Here is a 23,846-nt window from a genome sequence, read left to right as displayed (position 1 = left end):
TTTCTGCATCCAGCGATAATAATATCTCTGGGGTATTTGACTTTGCCGGTGAATATATTAAACAGGTGTCGAAGATTGGAAACTGTCGGCCTTTAATAAGTCCAGTTTGATCTTGCGATATTACTGAAGGCAGCACTTTCTCCATCCTTCTAGCTAGGACTTTGGAGAGTATCTTAACATCATTATTCAGAAGTGAAATTGGTCTGTCCTGTCCTGTCCTAATTTAGTCTAACCTATTCTAATCTCTGATCTTTCCAGCTTTGCTTCATGTTTAACTTTCAACAGCCAAATCTTAATCCCATAGAGCATATACTCCTCACTCAACTTTAATAACATTTACAATTAAGTGCCATAGGGGCCCTTTAAATGTCATTGTTATTCTTTATGTCCTATGCATGTCTCAACTTTTCTATCATTGCTGTGTCTGCACCGCTGTCGCCACCCAACATTTCTCCTAAGTAGCAAAACTTCACTACCTAGTCCAAAAACATTCCATTGCTGATATTTACAGTTACACTTACTATGTCAGCATTGTAAATCCTATTCATAACCATTCTACAAAAATTGTCACATGCTGCATGCAAATAACTTGTTCCACCGCTACATCTTTTGTTTACCTGCTTTCATTAAACCAAGTATTGGATTGAGTTTCTCCCAACCTATCTACCATGCATAACACAGCCATATATCAGCTTCTACCTTGTTTTTGCTGCTTTTATCTTGAAGACTTTTGCTTCCGAGCAGGCTTTCAGTTCCGGTATCTTTCCCTTCAATTTCACTTCACTTTTTTAATTTGGTACAACCAGCATACACAAACGTCAGTAGCAATACTTTGTGTACATTCCTGGCTAACACTTGTATCTCAAACAGCAGTGAACTCAGAATGAATACATGGTGCAACCCTATCTTAACCATAAGACTGTTGTTACCCTTGTTTGTGTTTATCCGTACATTGACATCACCACAGACTCTAGTTATACGTGACACAAGTTTCTCAGTGCCCACCTCGTTACTTCTTGCAGCAGCATGTCAGATTCTCCAGATCTACGAATGCTTGACGTAGCTTTTTTACCCTTCGCCCGATGCTTCTACTGCATTTTCTTGACAACAGTTTTTTTTTCTAGGTATGAAACTAAATTGCTAACTTTCAGTTGATATTTAATTCTTTCCTCCATTACATTCCATTGAATCACACATGTTTGTGAATGCTGGAATGAGCACACATCTTTTCCAATCATTAGAAGTTCTCACTTCAGTCAAAATCATGTTGTTCAGGTCTAATTCTAACCCTAACCCAAGGTTACAGACCTTGTTCCCCAATCCCGAACAGGTACCTATCTTGACTCTTTCACAGCCTCCGACTCCAGAACTACATATTGTGCAGTCCTTAGGTCCATCTGCCGATGACAATCCTGGTTATGATAGAATTAATAAAGGTAATTTTTCTTCAACAGATTCTGAAATCTCATACGCTCCCTTACAAAAATCACAAAAGACAACAAAAAATTTAAAAAAACAAGGGTTGTAAAATAATGAGTGGAGTACAGTAATCCCTCACCTATCGCGGGGGTTACATTCCAGAGCCCCCCCCCGCGATAGGTGAAATCCGCGAAGTAGCGACCTATATTTATTTTATTATTTATACATATTTTAAGGCTTTATAAACCCTTCCCACACTCTTATAAACCTTTCTCACTCTCTTGTTAACCTTTCCCACACACTTATAAACACTTCCTATGCTCTTAAACACTTTCTACATTCTTAAACACCTCAGACCAACACTGCACACTGCACGCAGCGATCAGACGTCAATGTGTCTGCACTCACTTTGTGAAGGGGGGCAGCTGAACTCACGCTGAGCAGAAATGGACTTTGTGCTGCTTCTGCCAAAATGCCTGCTTGTCGCTCTGCTCGAGGAGTGTGTGTGTGTGTGTGTGGGTGTGTGAGAGCTGAACGCACCTTCGCTCAACCCCCCCCAACCCCCCCCCCCCCCCCTGGGAAGCGCAATAGGCTACTGCCACTTCGCATTGTCAAGGGGGTGGGGAGCTGAATGAACGCTAAGGAGAAGTGGACTTTGTGCTGGCTTTGTGCTGCTTGTCGCTCTGCGTGTCAATAATTTAAAAGCCTGTACAATCAGGCTTTTAGGTGTACATCACCTATTTTCCTGTCTCACTGTCTTGTCTTGCGTGAAGTTAAAATGTTTTATAATAGTGAGATGTTACTCATATCCTTAGCCCGACATCCACATATCATATGTGTTAACAAAGTGTGTTTTATAAGTTTACATGTGTTTAAAGCATGTGGGATGGGTATTTTAAGGCTTAAACTAAAAAAATGTTTATTTATATGGTCTTTCTATATCACGGATTTTCTCCTGTTGCTGATGGGTCTGGAACATAACTTCCGCGATAGGCGGGCAATCACTTGTATTTAAAAACCCGCGAAGTCGTGAATCCGCGAAAAGTGAACCGCGAAGTAGCGAGGGATTACTGTATACCCTGAAACTGGTTCAGTAGGTGTCGCCAAAGCTGATACTTTCTCTAAAACTAAAATTAAAAAGAACATTAATATTTCTCAAAAGATCTTGTGAGTGGTGCCCTATGTTTACAGAACCATGTGTTGTATTGGCGGATGTGAACTTAAGCTCTTTGGATGTTTGTTTACCTAGGGGTGTGGAGGTTGAGATAGTTCAAGACTTTTTGGTCTCCAATTTGGCTTCTTTTTTTTTTTTTTTTTTTTTTTTTTCTTTTAGATCAATTTGACCCTCAACTGCCTATTCAAAAGTTATTACTTTGGTTGGTATGCTTGATGTTCTGCTTCCAGAGGAATGGACCTGAAATTTTGTTCCTCTGGTCAGATGATTAAAGCAATGTTTTCCAAATGCCGATCATTATGTAGCACACTTACCTGGAATTCAGCATCCGAAGACACTGAAGGCATTTCATTGATTTGGTATATTTACATCTCTCATTTGTTGAATATCCTTCCAAATTCTGTAATTACGATAAATAGAAATCCAAACAATCAATTCGCGTTAACCCTGAAGTTAGCTCAGGCATTACTGTCGTCTTGGCTTTCGAAGATTAAGTGGGGCACCTAACTTTTACACTCTTTTTTTTTTTTTTCTAAGCTTAACCCTATGTGTGTTAGACTGTCCTTCTCCTACCCTTTTCCTAACCTTAACCTCACTGTCCTAGGCACTAATCCTAATCTTAATATCCCATCCCTAATATTAAAAATTGTGTTTGGGTCCTTGAGGTTAAACAGACACTCCTCGGGACCCCACCACTAACCCTCACATCCTTGTCGTATATGATTTTTAAATTTTTTTTATTAGTACCTTAACTTAAATAAATTATATGTATTTTGGATGCTCTATTAAATTAAGATTTATATTTTAGCTTATTTTTAGTTTGGAATCAAAGATTTTCTTTTAAAAAAAGTAAAATATGTTTTAAATTTTGCAATGATAATAATTATCTTATATTAAAGATCTTTCAGAATTTTCTTTATTTTTGTAAAAAAAATATGTATTCCATGAACATAATAGCTATTTACAGGTACATTTTGGAGTGTTTAGATGTACATTTAGGAATTTAGTGATGAAATGGAGTGTGTTGCAAGAGCCTTAAGTATGAGTTTACTTGAGTCTTTGTGCCAGTGCACTGTCTTCTTGGCAAAATGTCTCCAATCCTAACCTAACCCTAACTCTTAACAATTCCACTGAATGGGTCTCATTTATAAAACTGCATGGATTTGAGTGTGAAAATATGCAATCACTAGGAAAATGGGAAAATGCTTACGGTAAAAAAAAAAAACACAGATTTGTAAGATCTGGCATATGCACATTTGTACACAATTTTCCCTTTTTAAATAAAATCATCTTGTAAATGTGCATATGTGAATGCATCTTGCCACCCTGAAACAACCATTTGTGGACCATGCTAATGAACCTCATACATATATATAATGAAAAGATTTACCTGTAAGGTGAGACAGTGTCAGCAACAGAGAAGTGAGGATAAAGGCAAAAACTCTGAAGAATGTGAGATAGATATTCCTGTCTCTAAAGTAGACGCATGCAAAGATCCTTTTATTTGCTGGCCTAAGTGCACGTGTCTCCAACAAGCACAAATATATTGAATGGCAACATGTTACCACTGCTTCGATTGTCTTGAGATCTACCAGCTGCACCACACCTTGAAAAAAAAAGATCTGATCTCAGATGAAGAAGCAGATCACATGTCTCCAGCAAAGTGTGAGCACAATGAAAGGAGGAAAATGCACATCTATGCTTTGTGATTTAGAACTGCAAATGGCATCTATAATTGAAGATGCCTTATGCTGCATAATCCCAGTCTTGTTTTGGAATCACAGATGATTTGTACATTAAAGGAATGTCACAGCTTGTGTTTAACAAAAGCAGCTTTATTCTCGCTAGGTCTTCTTTTTGCAGTATGAGTGTAGTCAATTGTACCGATTACGTAAGGAAAATAAGACATTGCTGCAAATTGCCTTTTTATCTTGAATTGTATCACCTCACAATATAGAAACTGAATGTAGTGCCTCTTCAATCAGTTTATGGCTTCCAGCACATAATAAAGGTATAGTCTGGCTGAGATATTCTTGACCTGTCGGCCAGTTATCTCTGGTAGTGTCTGTTATAAGAAAGCCAACCATTTTTAAAACCTGGATATGAACAGGTATAGCCCGATTTTTGGACAGCTGGTCTTTCTAATGCTAGGCTCAATTCAGCACATAGTTCTAAGAGAATTGGTTTTGGAAGCCTAAATCTGAACATAAGCCAGTCATCATCATGGGTAAAAAAAATTCCTGCCAGCCACTAAAAGCTCATTTCCTTTGTATATAGCCATTTGTATACTTTTTTTAAACAAGCCATTAGGCTACGAATGGGCATTAGGACAGGAGATATAGTTTTCTGTGCACAGACAATCACAGCTCTGTTTTTACTTAATGAACTATTGACAAGTGATACCATTGTTTTTTAATCCTGACATCATACAGACTATATACAATAAATTGACAAAAAACAAAAAAGTTCTTCAGTGCAAATACGCAGAATTGGTCCTGTTAAAAAAAGGCAACTACAATAGAGTCTCTACATCATATTTATCACTTTTAATGTTTAATATGTTTGTCACATCAACACACATTATAATAACAGCTCAATAATATGAATTATTATGCATGTGAGTCATTATTTGGCTGGTTTGGCTGCTTTTCCCTACTTTATCAAGGATGTTGTAATTTCCCAGTTTCTCTGAAATGTTACATACACATGGGTCAGAACTTCCATAAATATGCACAGATTTTCCTGTCAAGTTTTCTTTTAAAAATCCTGACTTTTTCATGTAAATTTACTTATGCACATTTCAGGCCTCTATTTGGGCATACACAAGTTTTATAAATCTGTCCCCAGCACCTTTCCCTGACTTCAGCATTTTCAGTACCACTTATTTTGAGCTCACTGCCTATCTTCATATTTTTAATGTTTTGTATAAATTTTCTTTCAGTTTACTACTTAGTTCTTCTATTTGTACTGCACATACATTTTAATATCTCACTGCAAAACAAAGTTAAATAAGGTAACAGAGCTTACATGGTATAAGATATTGTCATGAGCAATGTTCCCTCTAAGCTAAGCGCGTGAGCGATCGCTCACACGAATTCAGAGCGTCGCTCATACTTCCCGCACGATCGCTCACTCCAACCGTCGGAGTTGGCGCTCATAAATTTTTGGCTTAAACAAAATGTTGCTGATAAACAATGTTTTTTGCTCACTATATGCTACTCCTTAGAGGGAACATTGGTCATGAGTCTTTGACAGTCCTGATTAATATACTGTTTTAAATTTTAAAAATAATTTTTAAGTTTACAGTGGCTTTACAGGTAATCTCATGTAATGTGTCATGACTATATTCTTTTAGTGAAGCTCTCTTTGCAAAAACTAAGCAGGTCATTATGTCTATGTTAAGAAGATTTCTATTTATTTACTTTTTTTAGAAGCCTCTGGGGATTGTTGGAGTCCTATAGATTGCTACGATGAGTTAGAGGATTCAGAAAACTTCAGAACACCTGAGGGTAAGTTCAATGCAGTATTGTTTGTAAATGTTATATTTATAGGCTTGAACCTGTAGCCTTGGTAAAAAATGGCATAAAATGGCATAAGACATTTGAATGACACTACAGTTCTGACATAACATTTACAACTATGCTTTATCCAATTCAGGGTTGTTGAATGTCAGGGCCTACCCCTGTATTACCAGGTAAAAGGGTCAGGGTGCCAGTCCCACGTCCCACTTATGCACCCATGACCAATTTAGAATCACCAGGTAACATAACACATGTCATTGAAATGAAAGAAAATTGGATTACCTGGATAAAAACCCAAACAGATGTGGAGTGAGCCCCTAGGCATAGGATTCAAAGCCAGAATGGTGATTCCACATGGTGCCAGTTTTAAAAACAAACAGTACTGTTATTTTAATATTTCACTTTTTCCATCTTTGTTATAGGCAGCCTAATATACTAGTTCTAGTGAACAAATCTTTAAAATAAGTTCATGCATTTTCTTCTTTTTTTCACCCTCTGCAGACAGTCAAACTTCCCTGGAAAGATACATTGACAGTGACCAGTGGGCAACTTTCAGAACAATTGAAGGTACATTCTGGTGCAGTAAGGTTCATAGTGGTGGCATTTACAGACTCCAGGCTGTAGATACCTATGATGAAGAATGGTGCAAATTCAAGGTTTCAAAGGCAAACAATGGCAAGATACTACTTCAGGACAAAAGGGGTGTATACTTAAGCCTCCATGGAAGTGATGGCATTGGAGAAATTCAAGCCACTAAACGTGAACTTGACACATCCTGTGAATTTCAAGTCTCATACGAAGGCAGAATGATACTCTTCAAAGCAGAAAATGACAGGATGCTGAGCTTGTTTTACCGTTGTGGCGGCCACCCAATAAAAGCGGATAAAGATGTTTCAGATGTCTTCTGCAAGTTAACAGTCAGCAGTGAAGGTAAAACCATGAAAATAACACATTAAATTTATAAGCGCCCAGTGTAGGTTTTATTTAATTTATTTTCAGAAAAATATTGCTCTGAAACAACTTAAATCAGTTACATTTTAAGATAATATTCCCAATGAAAAGAATTGGTTACTGTGCTTTTTACTGTTAAAAGTATATGCTTTCAATGGCTTCAGTGGTATAAATGATTTGGATAGGAATATAAGTAACAAGCTGATTAAGTGTGCAGATGATACCAAGATAGGTCGAATCCATTAAATCATTACAGAAGGACTTGGACAGCATACAGGCTTAGGCAGATTTATGGGAGATGAAATGTAATGTCAGTAAATGTAAAGTATTACATGTAGGAAGTAAAAATGTTAGGTCTGAATACACAATGGGAGGACTAAAAATTGAAAGAACACCTTAAGAGAAGGATTTAGGAGTCATAGTGGATTCTACACTATCAACTTCCAGACAGTGTTCAGAAGCCATTAAGAAGGCAAATAGAATGTTTGGGTATATAGCACGATGTGAGACTGGAATTAACTATGAAAAGGTTAATACTTCATTGCCATAACACAGGCATTTTATGAACAGAGGGTTGTCTTGCCTCTTGACCTTCCCATTTGCAAGAAATAACCAATGTAGGACATTTAAAGGAAAGTGTACAACTTTAAACAGTGGGTTAATATTGCTTATAACAGATAATGAGTCTGTTCATTCCAGCGGTAGCATTGTTTGTGTTTTTGTCTAGGTACAAGTTTGTACAGTATAATGGCAATGAATGACAAGGTGATTCACTATATCAATAAATCGGGTCTAATGTATTTAAGTTATCCACTTCTCCCAAAATAATAATTTGTAACTTCTTGGGTTTTTGTAAATGACGGTAATTAATTAAAAATGATAGAAAAAAATTGCATTACTGTACAGAAAGAACTATATTGATTATATTATGTGTTTAATTTACAGCCCCACTTGCTGCCATTGGTAGTTTGGAAAAATACATCAACAAAGATAAATGGGTAACTTTTACAACAGACAATGGCTTATTTTGGTGCAGCAAACCTGATGGTGATATCTGTGAGATTCAAGCAGTTGACATCTTCGACGAAGAGTGGTGCAAGTTTAAAGTTTCAAGAGTAAATGGTGCAATCTTGATGCAAGATAAACGAGGAGTTTACCTTAGCAGAATTCGAAGAGGTGATATTGACTTTATTGAAGCTGCTAAACCTGAACCAGATGTATTTTGTGAATTCAGCGTCTCCTTTGAGAATGAGAAGCTCCTTTTCCAAGCTGAGAATGGCAGAATGTTAAGCAGAGTTTGTCGTTATGGACAACAGATCATTGAAGCAGCAAAAGATACTCCAGATGTCTTCTGCCAGGTCACGGTCAGTGAAGGTACTATCTAAATGCAGAATGATACAATTCTGTTGCTTCTTTATAAACCTGAAAAAGTAAAACTTTGCATGAACACATTATAGATTTTTGGAAACATCCTAGAGAGGTCAGAGCCATGTGTTTTAATTGATTTCCTTGGAAGTGTGGAAAAAAGCCATTAAATACTCCACCATCCATTTCCTGCACACTGATTAGTCAGTCTTTGTCTGCATTGTAATCAGTAAAAATATTAGTGTGCTTTTATATTTATCAGTCTTTGTATTGCACCTATTAAGGAACTCAACCTAACAACAAAGTGCTTCATTAGCGTCACTACCAAAAAATACTGATGATGAATAAATGTATGCAAATGATTAAGCTTAAAATGCACAAGGAAACAAAAAAAATAAAAGCATTCTATGAATATTAAAAATAATTGTGAAATCAAATGAGCACCACAATGTATTTTACTGATACATATCTTTTTTGATTTTATTGAAATCGCACAACATTCCATACAAATAGAAATTTTTACAAAAATTGGATTGAAAACAAATCAACCCCCACCCCTACTGATACATATCTTCTATACTTTTTAAGTGCAACATTTATTGTAGGCCATGAGGTTAAATAAATTTGCTGTGATTGTACTGTCTTATGAACGGTGTACTGAAATAAGATTTTGGTTTGCAGTATTAAACATTTAGAACTTTCCAGAAAATGGTTGGGTGACTGATTACAATATTTACTTGATGGTTATGCTTTTTTAACCTAAACAGTACAAAGCAGATTTATCACCATTAATTGTTACCTGTGAAACATTGGTAAGGGTGCACCTTAATAAATACATTTTTTTCTCTTAAGATTCTTAACATGAATTTTAATGTGGTTTGATTCTAAATAATTACAGTATATTCATTGGTACAAGAACCATATTATCTTATTTATATTATTCTGTTGGTTCAGTTCAGTGGTTCTGCTATTTGCATTTATATAATAGTCAGTAGTTTTCTGTACTTTTTTATGCATTGTTTCTGCTGGAGCAAATTAATTTCCAATCAAGGATCAATAAAATACTCTTTTATTCTTTTTTGCAGATAGTTTGAGTCTTTTGGAAGATTACATTTGTGAAGAAAAGTGGGTATCTTTTGCAACAGACAATGGCATGTTCTGGTGCAGCACTAAGTGTGGTGGGACCTACAGAATTAAGGCTGTTGATAGCTATGATAATGATTGGTGCAAGTTTAAAGTGACAAGAAGTAAAAATGGCAAGATCATGCTGCAAGACAAGCGTGGTGTATACCTCAGCAGAATTCGATGGGGCGATGTTGACTTTGTTGAAGCTATTAAGCCTGAGCCAGATGTGTTCTGTGAATTTCAAATTTCTTCTGTTGGTGAGAAAATGTTCTTCACAGCGGAAAATGGCAGGATTCTAACCAGAATGTGCCGTTATGGAGAGCAGAACATAGAAGCAGCTAAGGAAACTCCCGATGCCTACTGCAAATTTTTAATCAGCACCGGAGGTATGTCTAATAAAGGTGAAAGTTATGAAAGCTTCTTTGTTCTCAGTTTTTCACCCCTGAACGGGTTTAACATTGGACCTCTGAGTACCTTAGCAATAACAGGTTGCAGACTGCTGGGGTCAGTCCTTTTTTCCACCACTGCAAGGGCTGAACATCTGAGTAGCTTGACAATAGATAAGACCAATCTTGCTCGCAGTTTCCCTCACTGCGAAGGATAAACCTAACAGGTCCTTGCTACCGTGAAAGGATTTTACACTATATACCTTAACAAAGGCAAACAGCCTACTCTTGCAGAGATCAGAGGCCACCGTCTGCTCCCTATACGCTATCACCTAAAAGATTTAACCTGAATAAGCACAGTTTGTTATATTATTGATCCACTTAACTGTAGAATCCCTGAAGCCTACGAAAAAACTTGTAATCCTGGGCCACCTTAAATTCCTTCTCACCTCTCCATCAGCGTCTTTTGTTTTGCAAACATGTCGATCAGCACAAGCAGCATGCAGACTGCAATGCCATCCCCCCTCCACTGTAGCTCAACTTGGGCAAAAAGTTCTTCGGGCTCCAGTCTTGTTAATCTGTGTGTGAGGTGCCTAGAGTTGCATAGGGTAAATAATATATCGTTATTTGGAACATATGCATTTTGTGTGTGTTCTGTGTCTACAATGATCTATGTAAATGTAGGATGACAGGAAATGCGAGAAACGCAAGAAATGTTGAACAAATACCTAAAATAGAAACGTTTTTTATGTTATAGTACTAACACAATTTTTACATGGAGTGTATAATGTGTGAAGACTGAAGTCCAAATATCAGATAAACACTTTCACAAAAGGTGCAAGTATAACCAAACAAGTGCGTATTTATTCAGGAATATAACTGAAAAAAAAGAAATCGGGTTTAGGGTACAACGCTGATATGACCACTTGGGTGGCACAGTGGTAAGAACTGCTGACTCATAATCAAGAGGTCTCGGGATCAAATCCAAGCACTCTCCAGAAATACCATTTTGAGTTGTGAGCTGCTGTTATTGTTACTATTCTACAATAAATTTGTGGTACTTGTAAAGGTTAGCGTTTTTTTTTTTTAAATTCAGTTTTATTCTCTGTCACATTTAATCACACTGCTGTTTTCAAATAAAGACATGCTATAACAGAGATGAACTCAGATGAGGGTTCTGCATTGGAGAAAGAGAACAGAAGCCCTCCTTGCAAGAAACGTCCACTCTCATATACAGTCATATGAAAAAGTTTGGGAACCCCTCTTAATTCTTTGGATTTTTATCATTAGCTGAGCTTTCAAAGTAAAAACATCCTTTTAATATATGACATGCCTTATGGAAAACCAGTACTATTTCAGCAGTGACATTAAGTTTATTGGATTAACAGAAAATATGCAATATGCATCATAACAAAATTAAACTGGTGCATAAATTTGGGCACCCCAACAGAGATATTGCATCAATACTTAGTTGAGCCTCCTTTTGCAAATATAACAGCCTCTGGAAGCCTCCTATATAGCCTTTGAGTGTCTGGATTCTGGATGGAGGTATTTTTGACCATTCTTCCATACAAAATCTCTCCAGTTAAATTTGATGGACAGCCAGCTTCAAATCATCCCATAGATTTTTCGATGGAATTGTAGAGGGTACACAGGGGACTGTGACGGCCATTCCAGAACATTTTACTTCTCCCACTGCATGAATGCCTTTGTAGATTTCGAACTGTGTTTGGGGTCATTGTTTTGTTGGAATATCTAACCCCTGCATAACTTCAACTTTGTGACTGATGCTTGAACATTATCATGAAGAATTTGTTGATATTGGGTTGAATTCATTCAACCCTCGACTTTAATAAGGGCCCCAGACCCTGAACTAGCAACACAGCCCCACAGCATGATGGAACCTCAACCAAATTTGACAGTAAGTAGCAGGTGTTTTTCTTGGAATGCGGTGTTCTTCCGCCATGCAAAGCACTTTTTGTTATGACCAAATAACTCAATTTTTGTCTCATCAATCCAAAGCACTTTGTTCCAAAATGAATCTGGCTTGTCTAAATGAGCATTTGCATACAACAAGTAACTCTGTGGCATGAGTGCAGAAAGGGCTTTCTCATCACCCTGCCATACAAATGTTCTTTGTGCAAATTGCGCTGAATTGTAGAACAATGTACAGATACACCATCTGCAGCAAGATGTTCTTGCAGGTCTTCGGAGGTGATCTGTGGGTTGTCTGTAACCATTCTGACAATCCTGCATATATACTGCCTGGCCAAAAAAAAAAAGTCGCCACCAAAAAAAAGGTCACGCACTCTAATATTTCATTGAACCGCCTTTAGCTTTGATTACGACACGCATTCGCTGTGGCATTGTTTCAATAAGCTTCTGCAATGTGACAAGATTTAGTTCCATCCAGTGTTGCATTAATTTTTCACCAAGATCTTGCATTGATGATGGTAGAGTCTGCATCACTTCATCTGGCTCTCTTCTTGCCCTGATGTGCCCATCACTCTGGAACAGGGTAAATCTGGACTCATCAGACCACATGACCTTCTTCCATTGCTCCAGAGTCCAATCTTTATGCTCCCTAGCAAATTGAAGCCTTTTTTTCCAGTTTGCCTCACTGATTACTGGTTTTGTTACGGCTACACAGCTGTTCAGTCCCAATCCCTTGAGTTCCCTTCGCATTGTGCTCTTACTTTCACTATTACACATAGACCTGAGTTCTACTGTTGTTTTTCTTCGATTTGATTTCACCAAACGTTTAAGTGATCGCCGAACACGATCATTCAGGATTTTTTTTCCGGCCACATTTCTTCCTCGAAGACGATGGGTCCCCACTATCCTTCCAGTTTTTAATAATGCGTTAGACAGTTCTTAACCCAATTTTAGTAGTTTCTGCAATCTCCTTAGATGTTTTCTCTGCTTGATGCATGCCAATGATTTGACCGTTCTCAAACAGACTAACATCTTTTCCACGACCACGAGATGCGTCTTTCGACATGGTTGTTTAAGAAATGAGAAGCAACTCCTTGCACCAGTTGGGGTTAAATAACTTGTTGCCAGCTGAAAGATAATCACCCATGCAGTAATTATCCAATAGGAGGCTCATACCTATTTGATTAGTTAAATCCAGGTGGCGACTTTTTTTTTGGCCAGGCAGTGTATGCCGTTCATGTATTTTTCTTGGCCTGCCGGACCTGGGTTAAACATCAACTGTGCCTGTGGTCTTCCATTTCCTGATTACAATCCTTACAGTTGAAACTGAGAGTTTAAACCTCTGAGATAGCTTTTTGTAGCCTTCCCCTAAACCATGATACTGAACAATCTTTGTTTTCAGATCTTTTGAGAGTTGCTTTGAGGATCCCATGCTGCCACTCTTCAGAGGAGAGTCAAAGGGAAGCACAACTTGCAATTGACCATCTTAAATACCTTCTCTCATGATTGGACACACCTGTCTATGAAGTTCAAGGCTTAATGAGCTAATCCAATCAATTTGGTGTTGCAAGTAATCAGTATTGAGCAGTTACATGCATTCGAATCAGCAAAATTACAAGAGTACCCAAATTTTTGCACAGCCAGTTTTTCACATTTTTATTTAATTTCATATAACTAAATACTGCTTCACTAAAAGTCTTTGTTCGGAAAACACCCCAATACTCAGATGTTCCTAGGAAATGAAAGACATACCACTGTTATCTTTTTTGTTGAAAGTAAATTATTATGCAGGCTGAGAGGGGTTCCCAAACTTTTTCATATGACTGCAAGAACAATGCAGCTGCACCAGGCGTAAAGGTGAAAGATGGCACCGTTTGGATGCAGCAAGAGGTTGGGCGTCATCCTGCCAGTCAGTCTGCCCCACACATGTCCTTCAACGAAACATCAGGGCTTACAGAGCTCGCCAAGGTATCGTGCAGAGTTCTGCTTGTGATTATGTTTTGTGATGGTCTTTATATGAAAAACATGTATATGTTGCATACTGTATATAAAAGCCACATTGAATGTTTACCTATATTTATTTACTTATCTTCCTAAAGCATAAAGTCACAACTAGACTACAGAGCTTCCTGTGTTTACACCAGCTGTTACAGACTCAAATCAAATGTGTTTTTATTGTATAATAGTAACAATAAGAGCAGCTCACTACTTAAAATGTGCACTCCTGGAATCAAACCAGCAACCTCTTGATTATGAGTCAGCAGTTCTTACCACTGCACCACCCAAGCAGTTGTGTCAGCATCTTACCCTAACCCAATTTATTTTTCTACAGTTATATTCTTGAATAAAAGTGCACTTCTTTTGCTATACTTGTACCATTTGTGAAATTGTTTATTTGATATTTGGACTTAAGTCTTCACACATTATACACTTCGTGTCTACATTTTGTCAATTACTAAACCAGTAATGGCGTACTGCATGGTAACGTGCAGTGAATACACTTGACTTGAGCATTCCTAATTTTCAGACTCTTTCTCTGTACGTTTAGCATTCATTTGCTCATCGGTTGATGCACTTGCTGCTTCCTGAGTAGCTCTTCTTTTCTCCACCCTAGTGGCCCGCTTCTTCTCTTCTTTCATCTGCAACTTTTCGCATTAAAACTGATTGTGTTGCAGTTACTTAGTACGTTTTCTTTAATTTTTCACTTAAGCTGGCTCTCAAGTCTTCAATCTGCCTCAAGAATGATTTCGGATATGAAGAGGTAGGGGAAGTGACGGCGAAGGTGGTAGGGAATGAGAACGGCGGCCATACACATGCGCCACACAGCCACCCGCTGCAGATAGTTAATTCTACAATACAATAAAATAAAAACCAAAAAGAGGAATAACCTTGGAGGTCAATCATCGTCCCGAAAGCACATAGTAGATGTCACGTAGTAAATGTGTACCAAATTTCAGGTCAATAGGTCAAACGGTTTGCAAGATACAGGTGATTTAAAATCCTGGACAGACAAACGAACCGCCACGATAGCGTATTCTATAAGATTATGAAAAACGTTTCTTTTTTAGTTGTGTTCAACAACTCCTGCCATCCTACATTTACATAGATCATTGTAGACACGGAACACACATGCAATATATGTATTCCAAATGACAATATATTAATTACCCTCTACAATTCCAGGCACCTCACACCCAGATAAAGAAACGTTAGCTCTGAGAATGTTCTCTGCGACTTGTGCTGCGTTAGGGATTGTGAGATAGCAGGCTGCTTTTGCTGATAGACACATTTACAAAACAAAAGGCGCTGATGGAGAAGTGCGAAGGAATTTAACGTTGGCCAGGATTGCGAGTTTTTTCGTAGGCTTCAGGGATTCTATTGTTAAACTGTATTAGGATCCTACAGAATCTGAGTAAGTTTCTCAGTCCCTCATCCTCTAGAACTTCCAACACTTCAGTGATTGCTAGTGTCAATAAACAACAAGGTAGTTTCAGTGAGATAATACCAAAACTTTATTTCAATCTAAAGTTATGTTTATTTGCATAGAAACCAGGCATACACCCAAACATTAAATAGACATACAAACTGAAAGATTCACATCAGAGTCATAAAGCAACCTTCCTGTGAGGTGGCTAATTGGCTTTTGGCTTTGGTTGCTGCAATCTTTGTCTTGGCTAGATTTAGCAATCGTTGCCTCAGCCGAAATTGGACAACTGATGGTTTCCAGTGGTGGTCTTACTTGTCGGTGAAACTACTTTAGTTAAATATGATAATATGGCAAAGGCAGGACCCCAAGTACCTATTTCTTATCTTACAGGCATGCACACACTGGTTAATTTATCTGATCGTAAACATATACAATCTAATAGTTACTGTATAACCCTCTTTTAGCATTTGCTTTTAGATTTTTAATCTTATTTGTATGCAGCCCAATATCCTTTTTCTGTTGTTATCCTATGAGTCATCAATTCATTATCGTGAGCTTGCTGACCAGTAGACCATTGCCTGTTAAAATCATATTCTAGTACATACAAATACACATAATCCAAAGTAATGCTACCTTTTCCCCTTAGCTTTGTAATACAGTCTTGTTTACACAGGTTTATTCACAGAATATCCGCATTTTACCTAAAAAATCCTAATATCCACACAAATATGGTCCAGAGTACAAGGTGCCATCAAAAATGTTTTGGGTCAAGGTGAGTCAAAAATAATAGGTAAAAACATTTTTGTTCTAATAAACGTATGTGTGCTACAGAAAAACAGACACCAGGTGCCTCATATATAAACAGTTTGTATCCACAAAAATGCCTGTTTCCACAATTACCTCGAGATGTATAAAAATTAAACTTGGGATAAAGCTATACAGATTTTCACAGCGGCCTCAGACCATGTATATGCACGTTTCTGCTCGGTTTTGTAAACATGTGGCACCCAGCGTCAACTGTTTCTGTGTGGTTTCCCTTTCTTTTTCATATTGTAATCCATGACGCGGACTTTAATACACCAGAATTATTTGCATACTATTTACAAATTTAAGGAACTTGATTGTAATCAGTGTGTAACAATATAATAGTGCATGGAATGGCAAAACTATTCCAACTACCATGGCTGCTTTAGGGTTGTTAGAAGACATCGCAAATACAAAAATTAGAAGAGAGCACATATTTACAAATGGTAACTAGCTTCTATGGCGATCTAGATTTCCAAGAGCTATGTGTTGGAGCTGTGTGCTGTTAGAATACATGTATACATGATATCATTTTTATGGTGAAATGCATTAAAATATGTATTACTTTTTACAGATAAATTGTTAACCTCATTTAAAAAATGTATACTGTTAATAATTAAACATGGTAGGGCACGGTGGCATGGTGGAAGCATTGCTGCCATACAGTAAGGGGGTCACATCCCAGATGTTCCAGAATGTCCCAGAGTCTGAATGTTTTCCTGGTGGGTTTCCTCAGCATGCTTCGTTTTCCTTCCAACAGCATGCAGGATGGGGGATTTGGTGTTGCGAAATTGATGCTGCTAGTGTATGTGCTCGTATTCACCTTGTGTTGAGCTAGCACCTCATCCTGGGATTGTTCCTGTCTCACGCAGGATGCTTGCTGGGACTGGACCGTGCCCCCACATATTTAATACATGCTTTAATGCATTTCATCATGAAAATATCAAGTATACTGTACATCTTAGTATTCAAAAATGTTCAGAGAGCTTTAATATCATGAATGTAATGTATTTTGTGTGGCAACCACTGCCTGCACGCTCCTGTCGGCGTAAGCGAAAGACTGTTCAAGAAGCATGTAGCGATTAACGACTGGGTCGTGGAACATTTAGAATACGAAGCATTTAACATGCTAGTTTCGATGGGGCTTGAGAAACTCTACTGGATTAATCATCAATTTTAAAATGAAGTTTGCAATGTTCTACTTTAATGACAAATAAATGACATGATTTTGACTTTAATCCTGACATAGGCCTTTTTTTCCTTCGCTGGATCCCTATTTTTTTCTTCTCTGTGGCCTTAATAAGCTTCTGTATGACACACAGACAATGGGCTGCAACTCACCTTTTCATGTCGACTTTGATATCTGCCCACTTCTTTTTTAATTCGGGCACTGTGCAACTTTCTGAACTTTAACTTTTGAGTGCCTTTGCCACTCTGTCAATTTCCATTTTGTTGCTTATACCACTGCTTAAGCCACCAAATAGTACATTTTTCCTTGCCTCCATTTCACATTTGCTGAAATTCTTCTTTTCACACATGCTTTTGCCATTGTCTTTTAACAAAACATTGAACGGAAATGGCAATTTATATTGATTTGCATATACAAACAAGCATAATTCCGGGAGGAGTTGGGGTGGGGCTGTAGGTGCATGCATGTACATTAAAATTCATGTTGATTGGGGTTTATAAAGGGAAAGTTTGTAGAACTTTGTTTACGCAGTTTCATATATCTGAATATTTATGTGTGTATGCGCATTTCTAGTTTTGTCCATAATCCATGTTTTAATGTGAATTCTATGCACAGCATTATACATAAGGGTCCAGGAGGGGAAAGATTGGCCTAGTTTGTACAGTGTTGGCTTACTGATATTGATATCAAGTTGTTTGTCTCTACTTAGGCTTGTAAAAAAGCAAAGTGAACCTAAGCACTCAAATAAATAAGGACAGAGAAGTTTTAGAATTTCTACAGCACTATATATCACCATAGTAGCACTTATGGAAATATATGAGTGATATATTTTATTATACAAGTATAAATAAAATGCACTTACATTTCCATAGATCTCCCACCCACCCCAAAAAGGTAAATACCTGTCTCATATGCTTAGGTTAAACATAGCCAGAGAAGTTTATATTGGAATATCTGTATTGCTAACATTAGTGGTGCACCATCTGTGGAAATGCAGAAACTGCAAAGTACCATTACAATTTTAGGGGTAGCAGAAAATGTCTGTTAAATGTTCTCAATCACCATCTGATGTCCATCTTGTGTTATATGCATACAAATAGCTCATTCATTTAAACAAAGTTAAAGTAACAGAACCAAGAAGATTGAAAAAAAAAAAAAAAGTTTTGGCAATGTACAATACCCAGTTGTATTAGCTCCGAGGAGTGTTATTCCAATTTTTGTCAAAGTTTGAGATGTTGAGACCAAGTAATACTTACACATATTTCATTAATAACAAATATATGAAAGGGAATAGCAGAATTGCTTCCAGATATAATTAGGATAATTTCAGAATGAGTTTGCTTATCAAAAGAATTTAAACAGTGTGTAATATTTTTTTTTATGTGGGGTGTGTGCAAGATATAACCATAACCTGCAACAATGACTGAATTTATTATATGTTAATTTTTCTGTCATGTAGGACTCGTTTGGTTGTTTGGAACATACAACTATATGCCAGTTTTCTGTTTTTGTTCAAAATGTTTTTATAGGACTACAAGGAAAAAATACTCTGCCATGCAGCAGTGGATTCCAGACAAATGTTTTATGCTATATGATAGCCTAAAAGTAGATGCAACAGAGGCAAAATGAATGATATTAATGAGTTGTTTCTCTTTTTTCAATTCCAGAGACCACCCTAGATCCTTTGAAGAAGTATTTAAATGCAGAGGAATGGGTCATTTTCAGAACAGACAATGGTATGTTCTGGCGTAGCACATGCATAGGCTCTGGAATCTACCGAATTAAGGCAGCTGACGCTTATGATGATGATTGGTGCAAGTTCAGAGTCAAAGCAACTGAAAAGGGCAAGATCCTGCTGCAGGACAAGAGAGGAATGTACCTCAGCAGAATCCAGTGGGATGGTCTTGATTTTATCGAAGCCGCTAAGTCTGAACCCGATGCATCCTGTGAGTTTCAGTCTTCCTTTGAAGATGAAAAAGTCATTTTCACAGCTGAAAATGGCAGAATGCTTAGTAGGTTTTCTCGTTATGGGGAGCAGAACATTGAAGCAGTTAAAGATACTCCAGACACCTTCTGCAAATTTTTTGTCAGTAGCGGAGGTGCATTTTAAAAAGCAAAAAATACCAAAGTACCAAAACATAATGCAGTTTTAAGGATCTGCAGTTGACCCCTCTGTTTTCTTCCTAAAGAAAAAGGCAAGCAACTTTGCAAATGCTCTTGATTAGAAAATAATCCCCTGATTGCAGAACAGTGCTTTTTAGCTTCAGTGCAACTAGGAAGTGAAAAGTAAAAAAGCTCACAACAGAAATATAGAAATGCAGCTTGGCAGGTAGCAGGGAAAGAACTTTTATGTTAATGTAAGGGGGTAAGGAAGAATGAGCAAGAAGCAGGAATTTTTATGCTTAAAGTAGACTCAGAAAGTGTGAAGTATTTCAGGAGACTGTTTGTTAGTTGTTGCAGGTTTGAAAGTATTCATGTTCAGTTTTACTGAAAGTCTAAGAAAAGTAAAACGTTTTATTAAGGTTAGACTTCAAATGTAAGGGCGTTCTTTTCATTTATTGTAACAAATGCAACCAATATATTGCTTGCTTAATTTACTGGAAATAAAGATGTGCCTTTTTTCATTCTTTAAGCCTGGTCTTTTAAATACAGTATGTCTATCCACATCAATTAACAGTCACAACAGAGCCATCACTATCCATTGAATCAATTAATTGGAGAGCTTACTTTTTTATAGCATTTTATAGCACATGTCAGTTAGTTAGTCTTCAGTCTGTGCTACTGAATTTTGTTCAGCATTTGCAGTTGTCGTGTCGGTATCACAGGAGAGACAAATCTTAATCAGGGAACAAGTAAAGTCGGTGTGTTTATGTGCACATACTGTGTGTGTATGTATGTATATGTATGTATTTGTGTGTGTGTGTGTATATATATATATATATATATATATATATATATATATATAATACACACACATATATGTAATAATATATATATAATATATATAGTGGTGGGCGGTACCCAGCCGGGACGCCTGGAAGGACCGGAAGAGGGACTACACCTCCTCCGGACCACAAGAGGGCAGCCGCCCTGGTTTGTGTGGTGGCCATGGGAACAGAGCATGGAAGCTCAACCCTATGGGGGCCCATGGTCACCGCCAGGGGCGCCCAGACACCTGAGAAGCACTGGACGTGAGCACTTCCGCCACACCCGGAGTTCTTCCGGTGCTCGTGCTGCACTTCTGCCACACCAGGAAGTGCCACAGGAAGTTTGTCAGGAGGCACGTGGAGCATGTCCGGGTGGACTTAAAAGGGGCTGCCTCCCTCCATTCGTTAGCTGGAGTCGGGTGGAAGAGGACAGAGCTCAGAGGAGAGGAGTGGAGGCGGTGAACATTGCAATGTTACTTTTCTTGGTTGTTTATTAAATTACAGATTTTTCAAATGTTCCTTTTTTTCCCTGTGCTTAAAACTCATTAAAAAAAGTGTTTACAGCGAGTGATTCGCAAGGCTATAGCGTGAATTCTTGCAATGTTACTTTTCTCTGTTCAAGGTTTTCTCAGTATTATTCAATGCTTTTACATTTAGTTTACTATTACACTGTGCATTCTGTGGTATAATTAACTATTTTTGTGCTTAAAAATGTTTAAAAAAATATATTTACATACAGTTCGTACGGTCTGGAACAGATTAATTGTATTTACATACAATCCTATGGGGGAAATTACTTCGGGTCATGACCAAAGCGGGTTATGACCAGAGTTTTGGAATTACCTTTTCTTCAAGATCGCATTGAATTTTGATTCTGTTTTTGGAGATACATTGTGACAACGCAACGTATAACTGCCCATGAGTTAATATCATTTCTTTTTCTCTAATAAATAATCCAAGTTTTTCTAATGTTTGTTCCTGTGATTTGTTAATTGTCATAGCAAAAGCTGTTCTCATGGGAAACTGTAAACATTTTAATATGAATGGCATATCAAGATCTACTTTGGTGTCTGTTATTCGCAGAATATATACATTACCTTTCTTGTCGCCTGTTAAAATTTGCATCGCTTCTCCATGATCATAAATATACACTTGACCGAATTGTGTTTTCTTCAAAATTAAACTTCTTGTTGCTTTAACTGTTGTGGGACCACAGATTGTCATAGCGTATGGCCCATTCTTGTGTAAATCTGAGTTTTGAGCATTGAATGATGTGAAGGCAAAAAGATTATTGTAGACTCCTATATTTTGCCTGTAGTGTAGATTCTGCGGTGGGCTGGCACCCTGCCTGGAGTTTGTTCCTGACTTGCGCCCTGTGCTGGCTGTTTACGGTCCCCGCAAGATGCTCTGTGGCCAATCTCTCGTCTCGTGGGTCTTTTAAGTGTCTTCTGAGAAGATCACGTCTCATCTCCCTGGTTTTCCTTTCCAAGATTTCTTTTATAATAGAGTATATAGTAAGGTTTCTAAACTCGATTGCCGCATCTATGGAAGACTAGGGGGCTCTGCCCCCTGCTCGCTTCGCTCGCCAACCCCTGGTGTTGGGAATGACAAAGAGCGTGATGTATGAATGAGATATAGAATAGTGTGACGGTGTAGATGATGCAAATAGAAAGCACCCAATAAAGTGTGTGGCACAGTGTAAAGGTTTATTTGAAAATTTCTTTGTACACGCCGTTTAAGTGTAAAAGGTAATTCCAGCTCAGAACTTGTAAGGTCATTTAAGATGGTTATTGTTGTGATCAGAGTCAAGTTTGTCAGAGCTTAGAAAGAGTTGTGTCTTTCCAGGAAGTAATGGAATGACTTGGGTATTTATGTTTTCCACATTAATATTTTTTGGACATAATATAGTGCGTTGTGTTAAAAGGGGCATTTGGTCTAATGAGATTGCTGTTCCAAATTTCTCTGTAACTAAGTCGTCGCAGATAAAGGCTTGAGGAATTGTAATAATATGTGGGTGAAGTCCATCTGTATTGGTGAGTGTACCATCTCTCAGTTGTAATAAGCAATTGTTATGATCTGGTTCTGGACATCGTATCTTTTTTACTAACTGTATCTTTTGAAAGCAATGCCAATTGTCTGCGTATTTTAAGGTGCACTGAACAATAGCTGAGTGAATGGCATCTGGAAGAATAGCTAATCACTGTCTAAAATCTCCTCCTCATAAAAGTACCTTTCCTCCAAATCGAATATTATTATTCATAAACGTTTGTTCATGCCATTGAACATTCATCAATAAACAACATTTTTTCAAGACGGATGTCACGTGCAGTGCCACCGTTAATGTTCATAGTGGATTCCGATTTGTAGGATCTAATGTAGTTGATAAAGATTTCACTTTCAGGTACATCGTCAGTTATAAGCTTCTGTAGATATTCAGTATATGAATGTAAAGAAGGCAGTCTAATTTGACCCTTTTGACAACAACGTGTAAATGTATAACTTGTATTGCCAGTTGTTTCTTCAGGGAAGTGAACTAAATGACAATGATTGCAAATGACATTCATTAATCCGAATGAATTTTCCTGGTGTATGTTTTGCTTGTGCCGTTTGAGAGGCGCGTTGTTGCATGTGTAGTATTTGGGACGTGTTGTTTTGGAGCTGTAATTGATTTGCCTGTGCTGTGTGAGAAGCCCGTTGTAGCCTTCGCTGCCATTAACGTATGTCTGAGACGGGAGGTGTTTCGTTTTGAATCCGTGCCTGTTGCGATGCAGCACTTTGATTGATAGTTTGCGTCATGTGGATCTAGGATGTAGATTTGTGCATATTAAATGAACTATTGTAGGATCTAATGCAGTTCATAAAGTTTTTACTTTTAGGTACATCGTTAGTTAGAAGCTTTAGTTGAGCTTTGCGTATTTGGAGTCGAGTCATTTTTTCTTTTAGAAATATGGATAAGTAATAAGGAGTATTGCACTCACTGTTAATATGGAGCCTTTTCTGCGGTTGAACGGTTAATAGTGCCTTATTGTAATGAGATCCACCTATGCTGCATAGCCGTCTATTTTGTTGTTTCTTTCGTGTTCGTGTGTTTGTTCCTGTTATCCTTTCCTTTTCGTTTTGTACTGCGTATTTTAAGGTGCACTGAACAATAGCTGAGTGCATGGCATCTTGAAGAATAGGTAATCACTGTCTAAAATCTCCTCCTCATAAAAGTACCTTTCCTTCAAATCGAATATTATTATTCATAAACGTTTGTAGAAGTTTATGAATGGTGTTGAGTAAGTGACTTCATGCCATTGAACATTCATCAATAAACAACATTTTTTCAAGACGGATGTCACGTGCAGTGCCACCGTTAATGTTCATAGTGGATACCGATTTGTAGGATCTAATGTAGTTGATAAAGATTTCACTTTCAGGTACATCGTCAGTTATAAGCCTCTGTAGATATTCAGTATATGAATGTAAAGAAGGCAGTCTAATTTGACCCTTTTGACAACAACGTGTAAATGTATAACTTGTATTGCCAGTTGTTTCTTCAGGGAAGTGAACTGAATGACAATGATTGCAAATGACATTCATTAATCCGAATGAATTTTACTGGTGTATGTTTTTCTTGTGCC

General features: G+C 37.6%; 1 protein-coding gene across 2 annotated transcripts in view; it reads left to right on the top strand.

The window, feature by feature from the left end:
- LOC114655484 (uncharacterized) overlaps nt 1-19,928 on the top strand; it is a 40,684-nt gene extending 20,756 nt beyond the window's left edge. For both annotated transcript variants that reach the window (XM_028806525.2, XM_051923453.1), the window contains exons 4-8: nt 6,025-6,102; nt 6,616-7,044; nt 8,011-8,439; nt 9,516-9,941; nt 18,964-19,928. In XM_028806525.2, the coding sequence (XP_028662358.2) occupies nt 6,025-6,102; nt 6,616-7,044; nt 8,011-8,439; nt 9,516-9,941; nt 18,964-19,406 (1,805 nt within the window). In that variant the 3' untranslated portion in view covers nt 19,407-19,928. The remainder of the gene's footprint in view (nt 1-6,024; nt 6,103-6,615; nt 7,045-8,010; nt 8,440-9,515; nt 9,942-18,963) is intronic.
- Nucleotides 19,929-23,846: the final 3,918 nt, after the last annotated feature.

The sequence above is a fragment of the Erpetoichthys calabaricus genome, chromosome 1 (genome assembly GCF_900747795.2).
Source record: "Erpetoichthys calabaricus chromosome 1, fErpCal1.3, whole genome shotgun sequence".
NCBI lineage: Eukaryota > Metazoa > Chordata > Cladistia > Polypteriformes > Polypteridae > Erpetoichthys > Erpetoichthys calabaricus.
The sequence above is the reverse complement of the archived record's forward strand: the minus strand, read 5'-3'. Positions and strand labels throughout refer to the sequence as shown.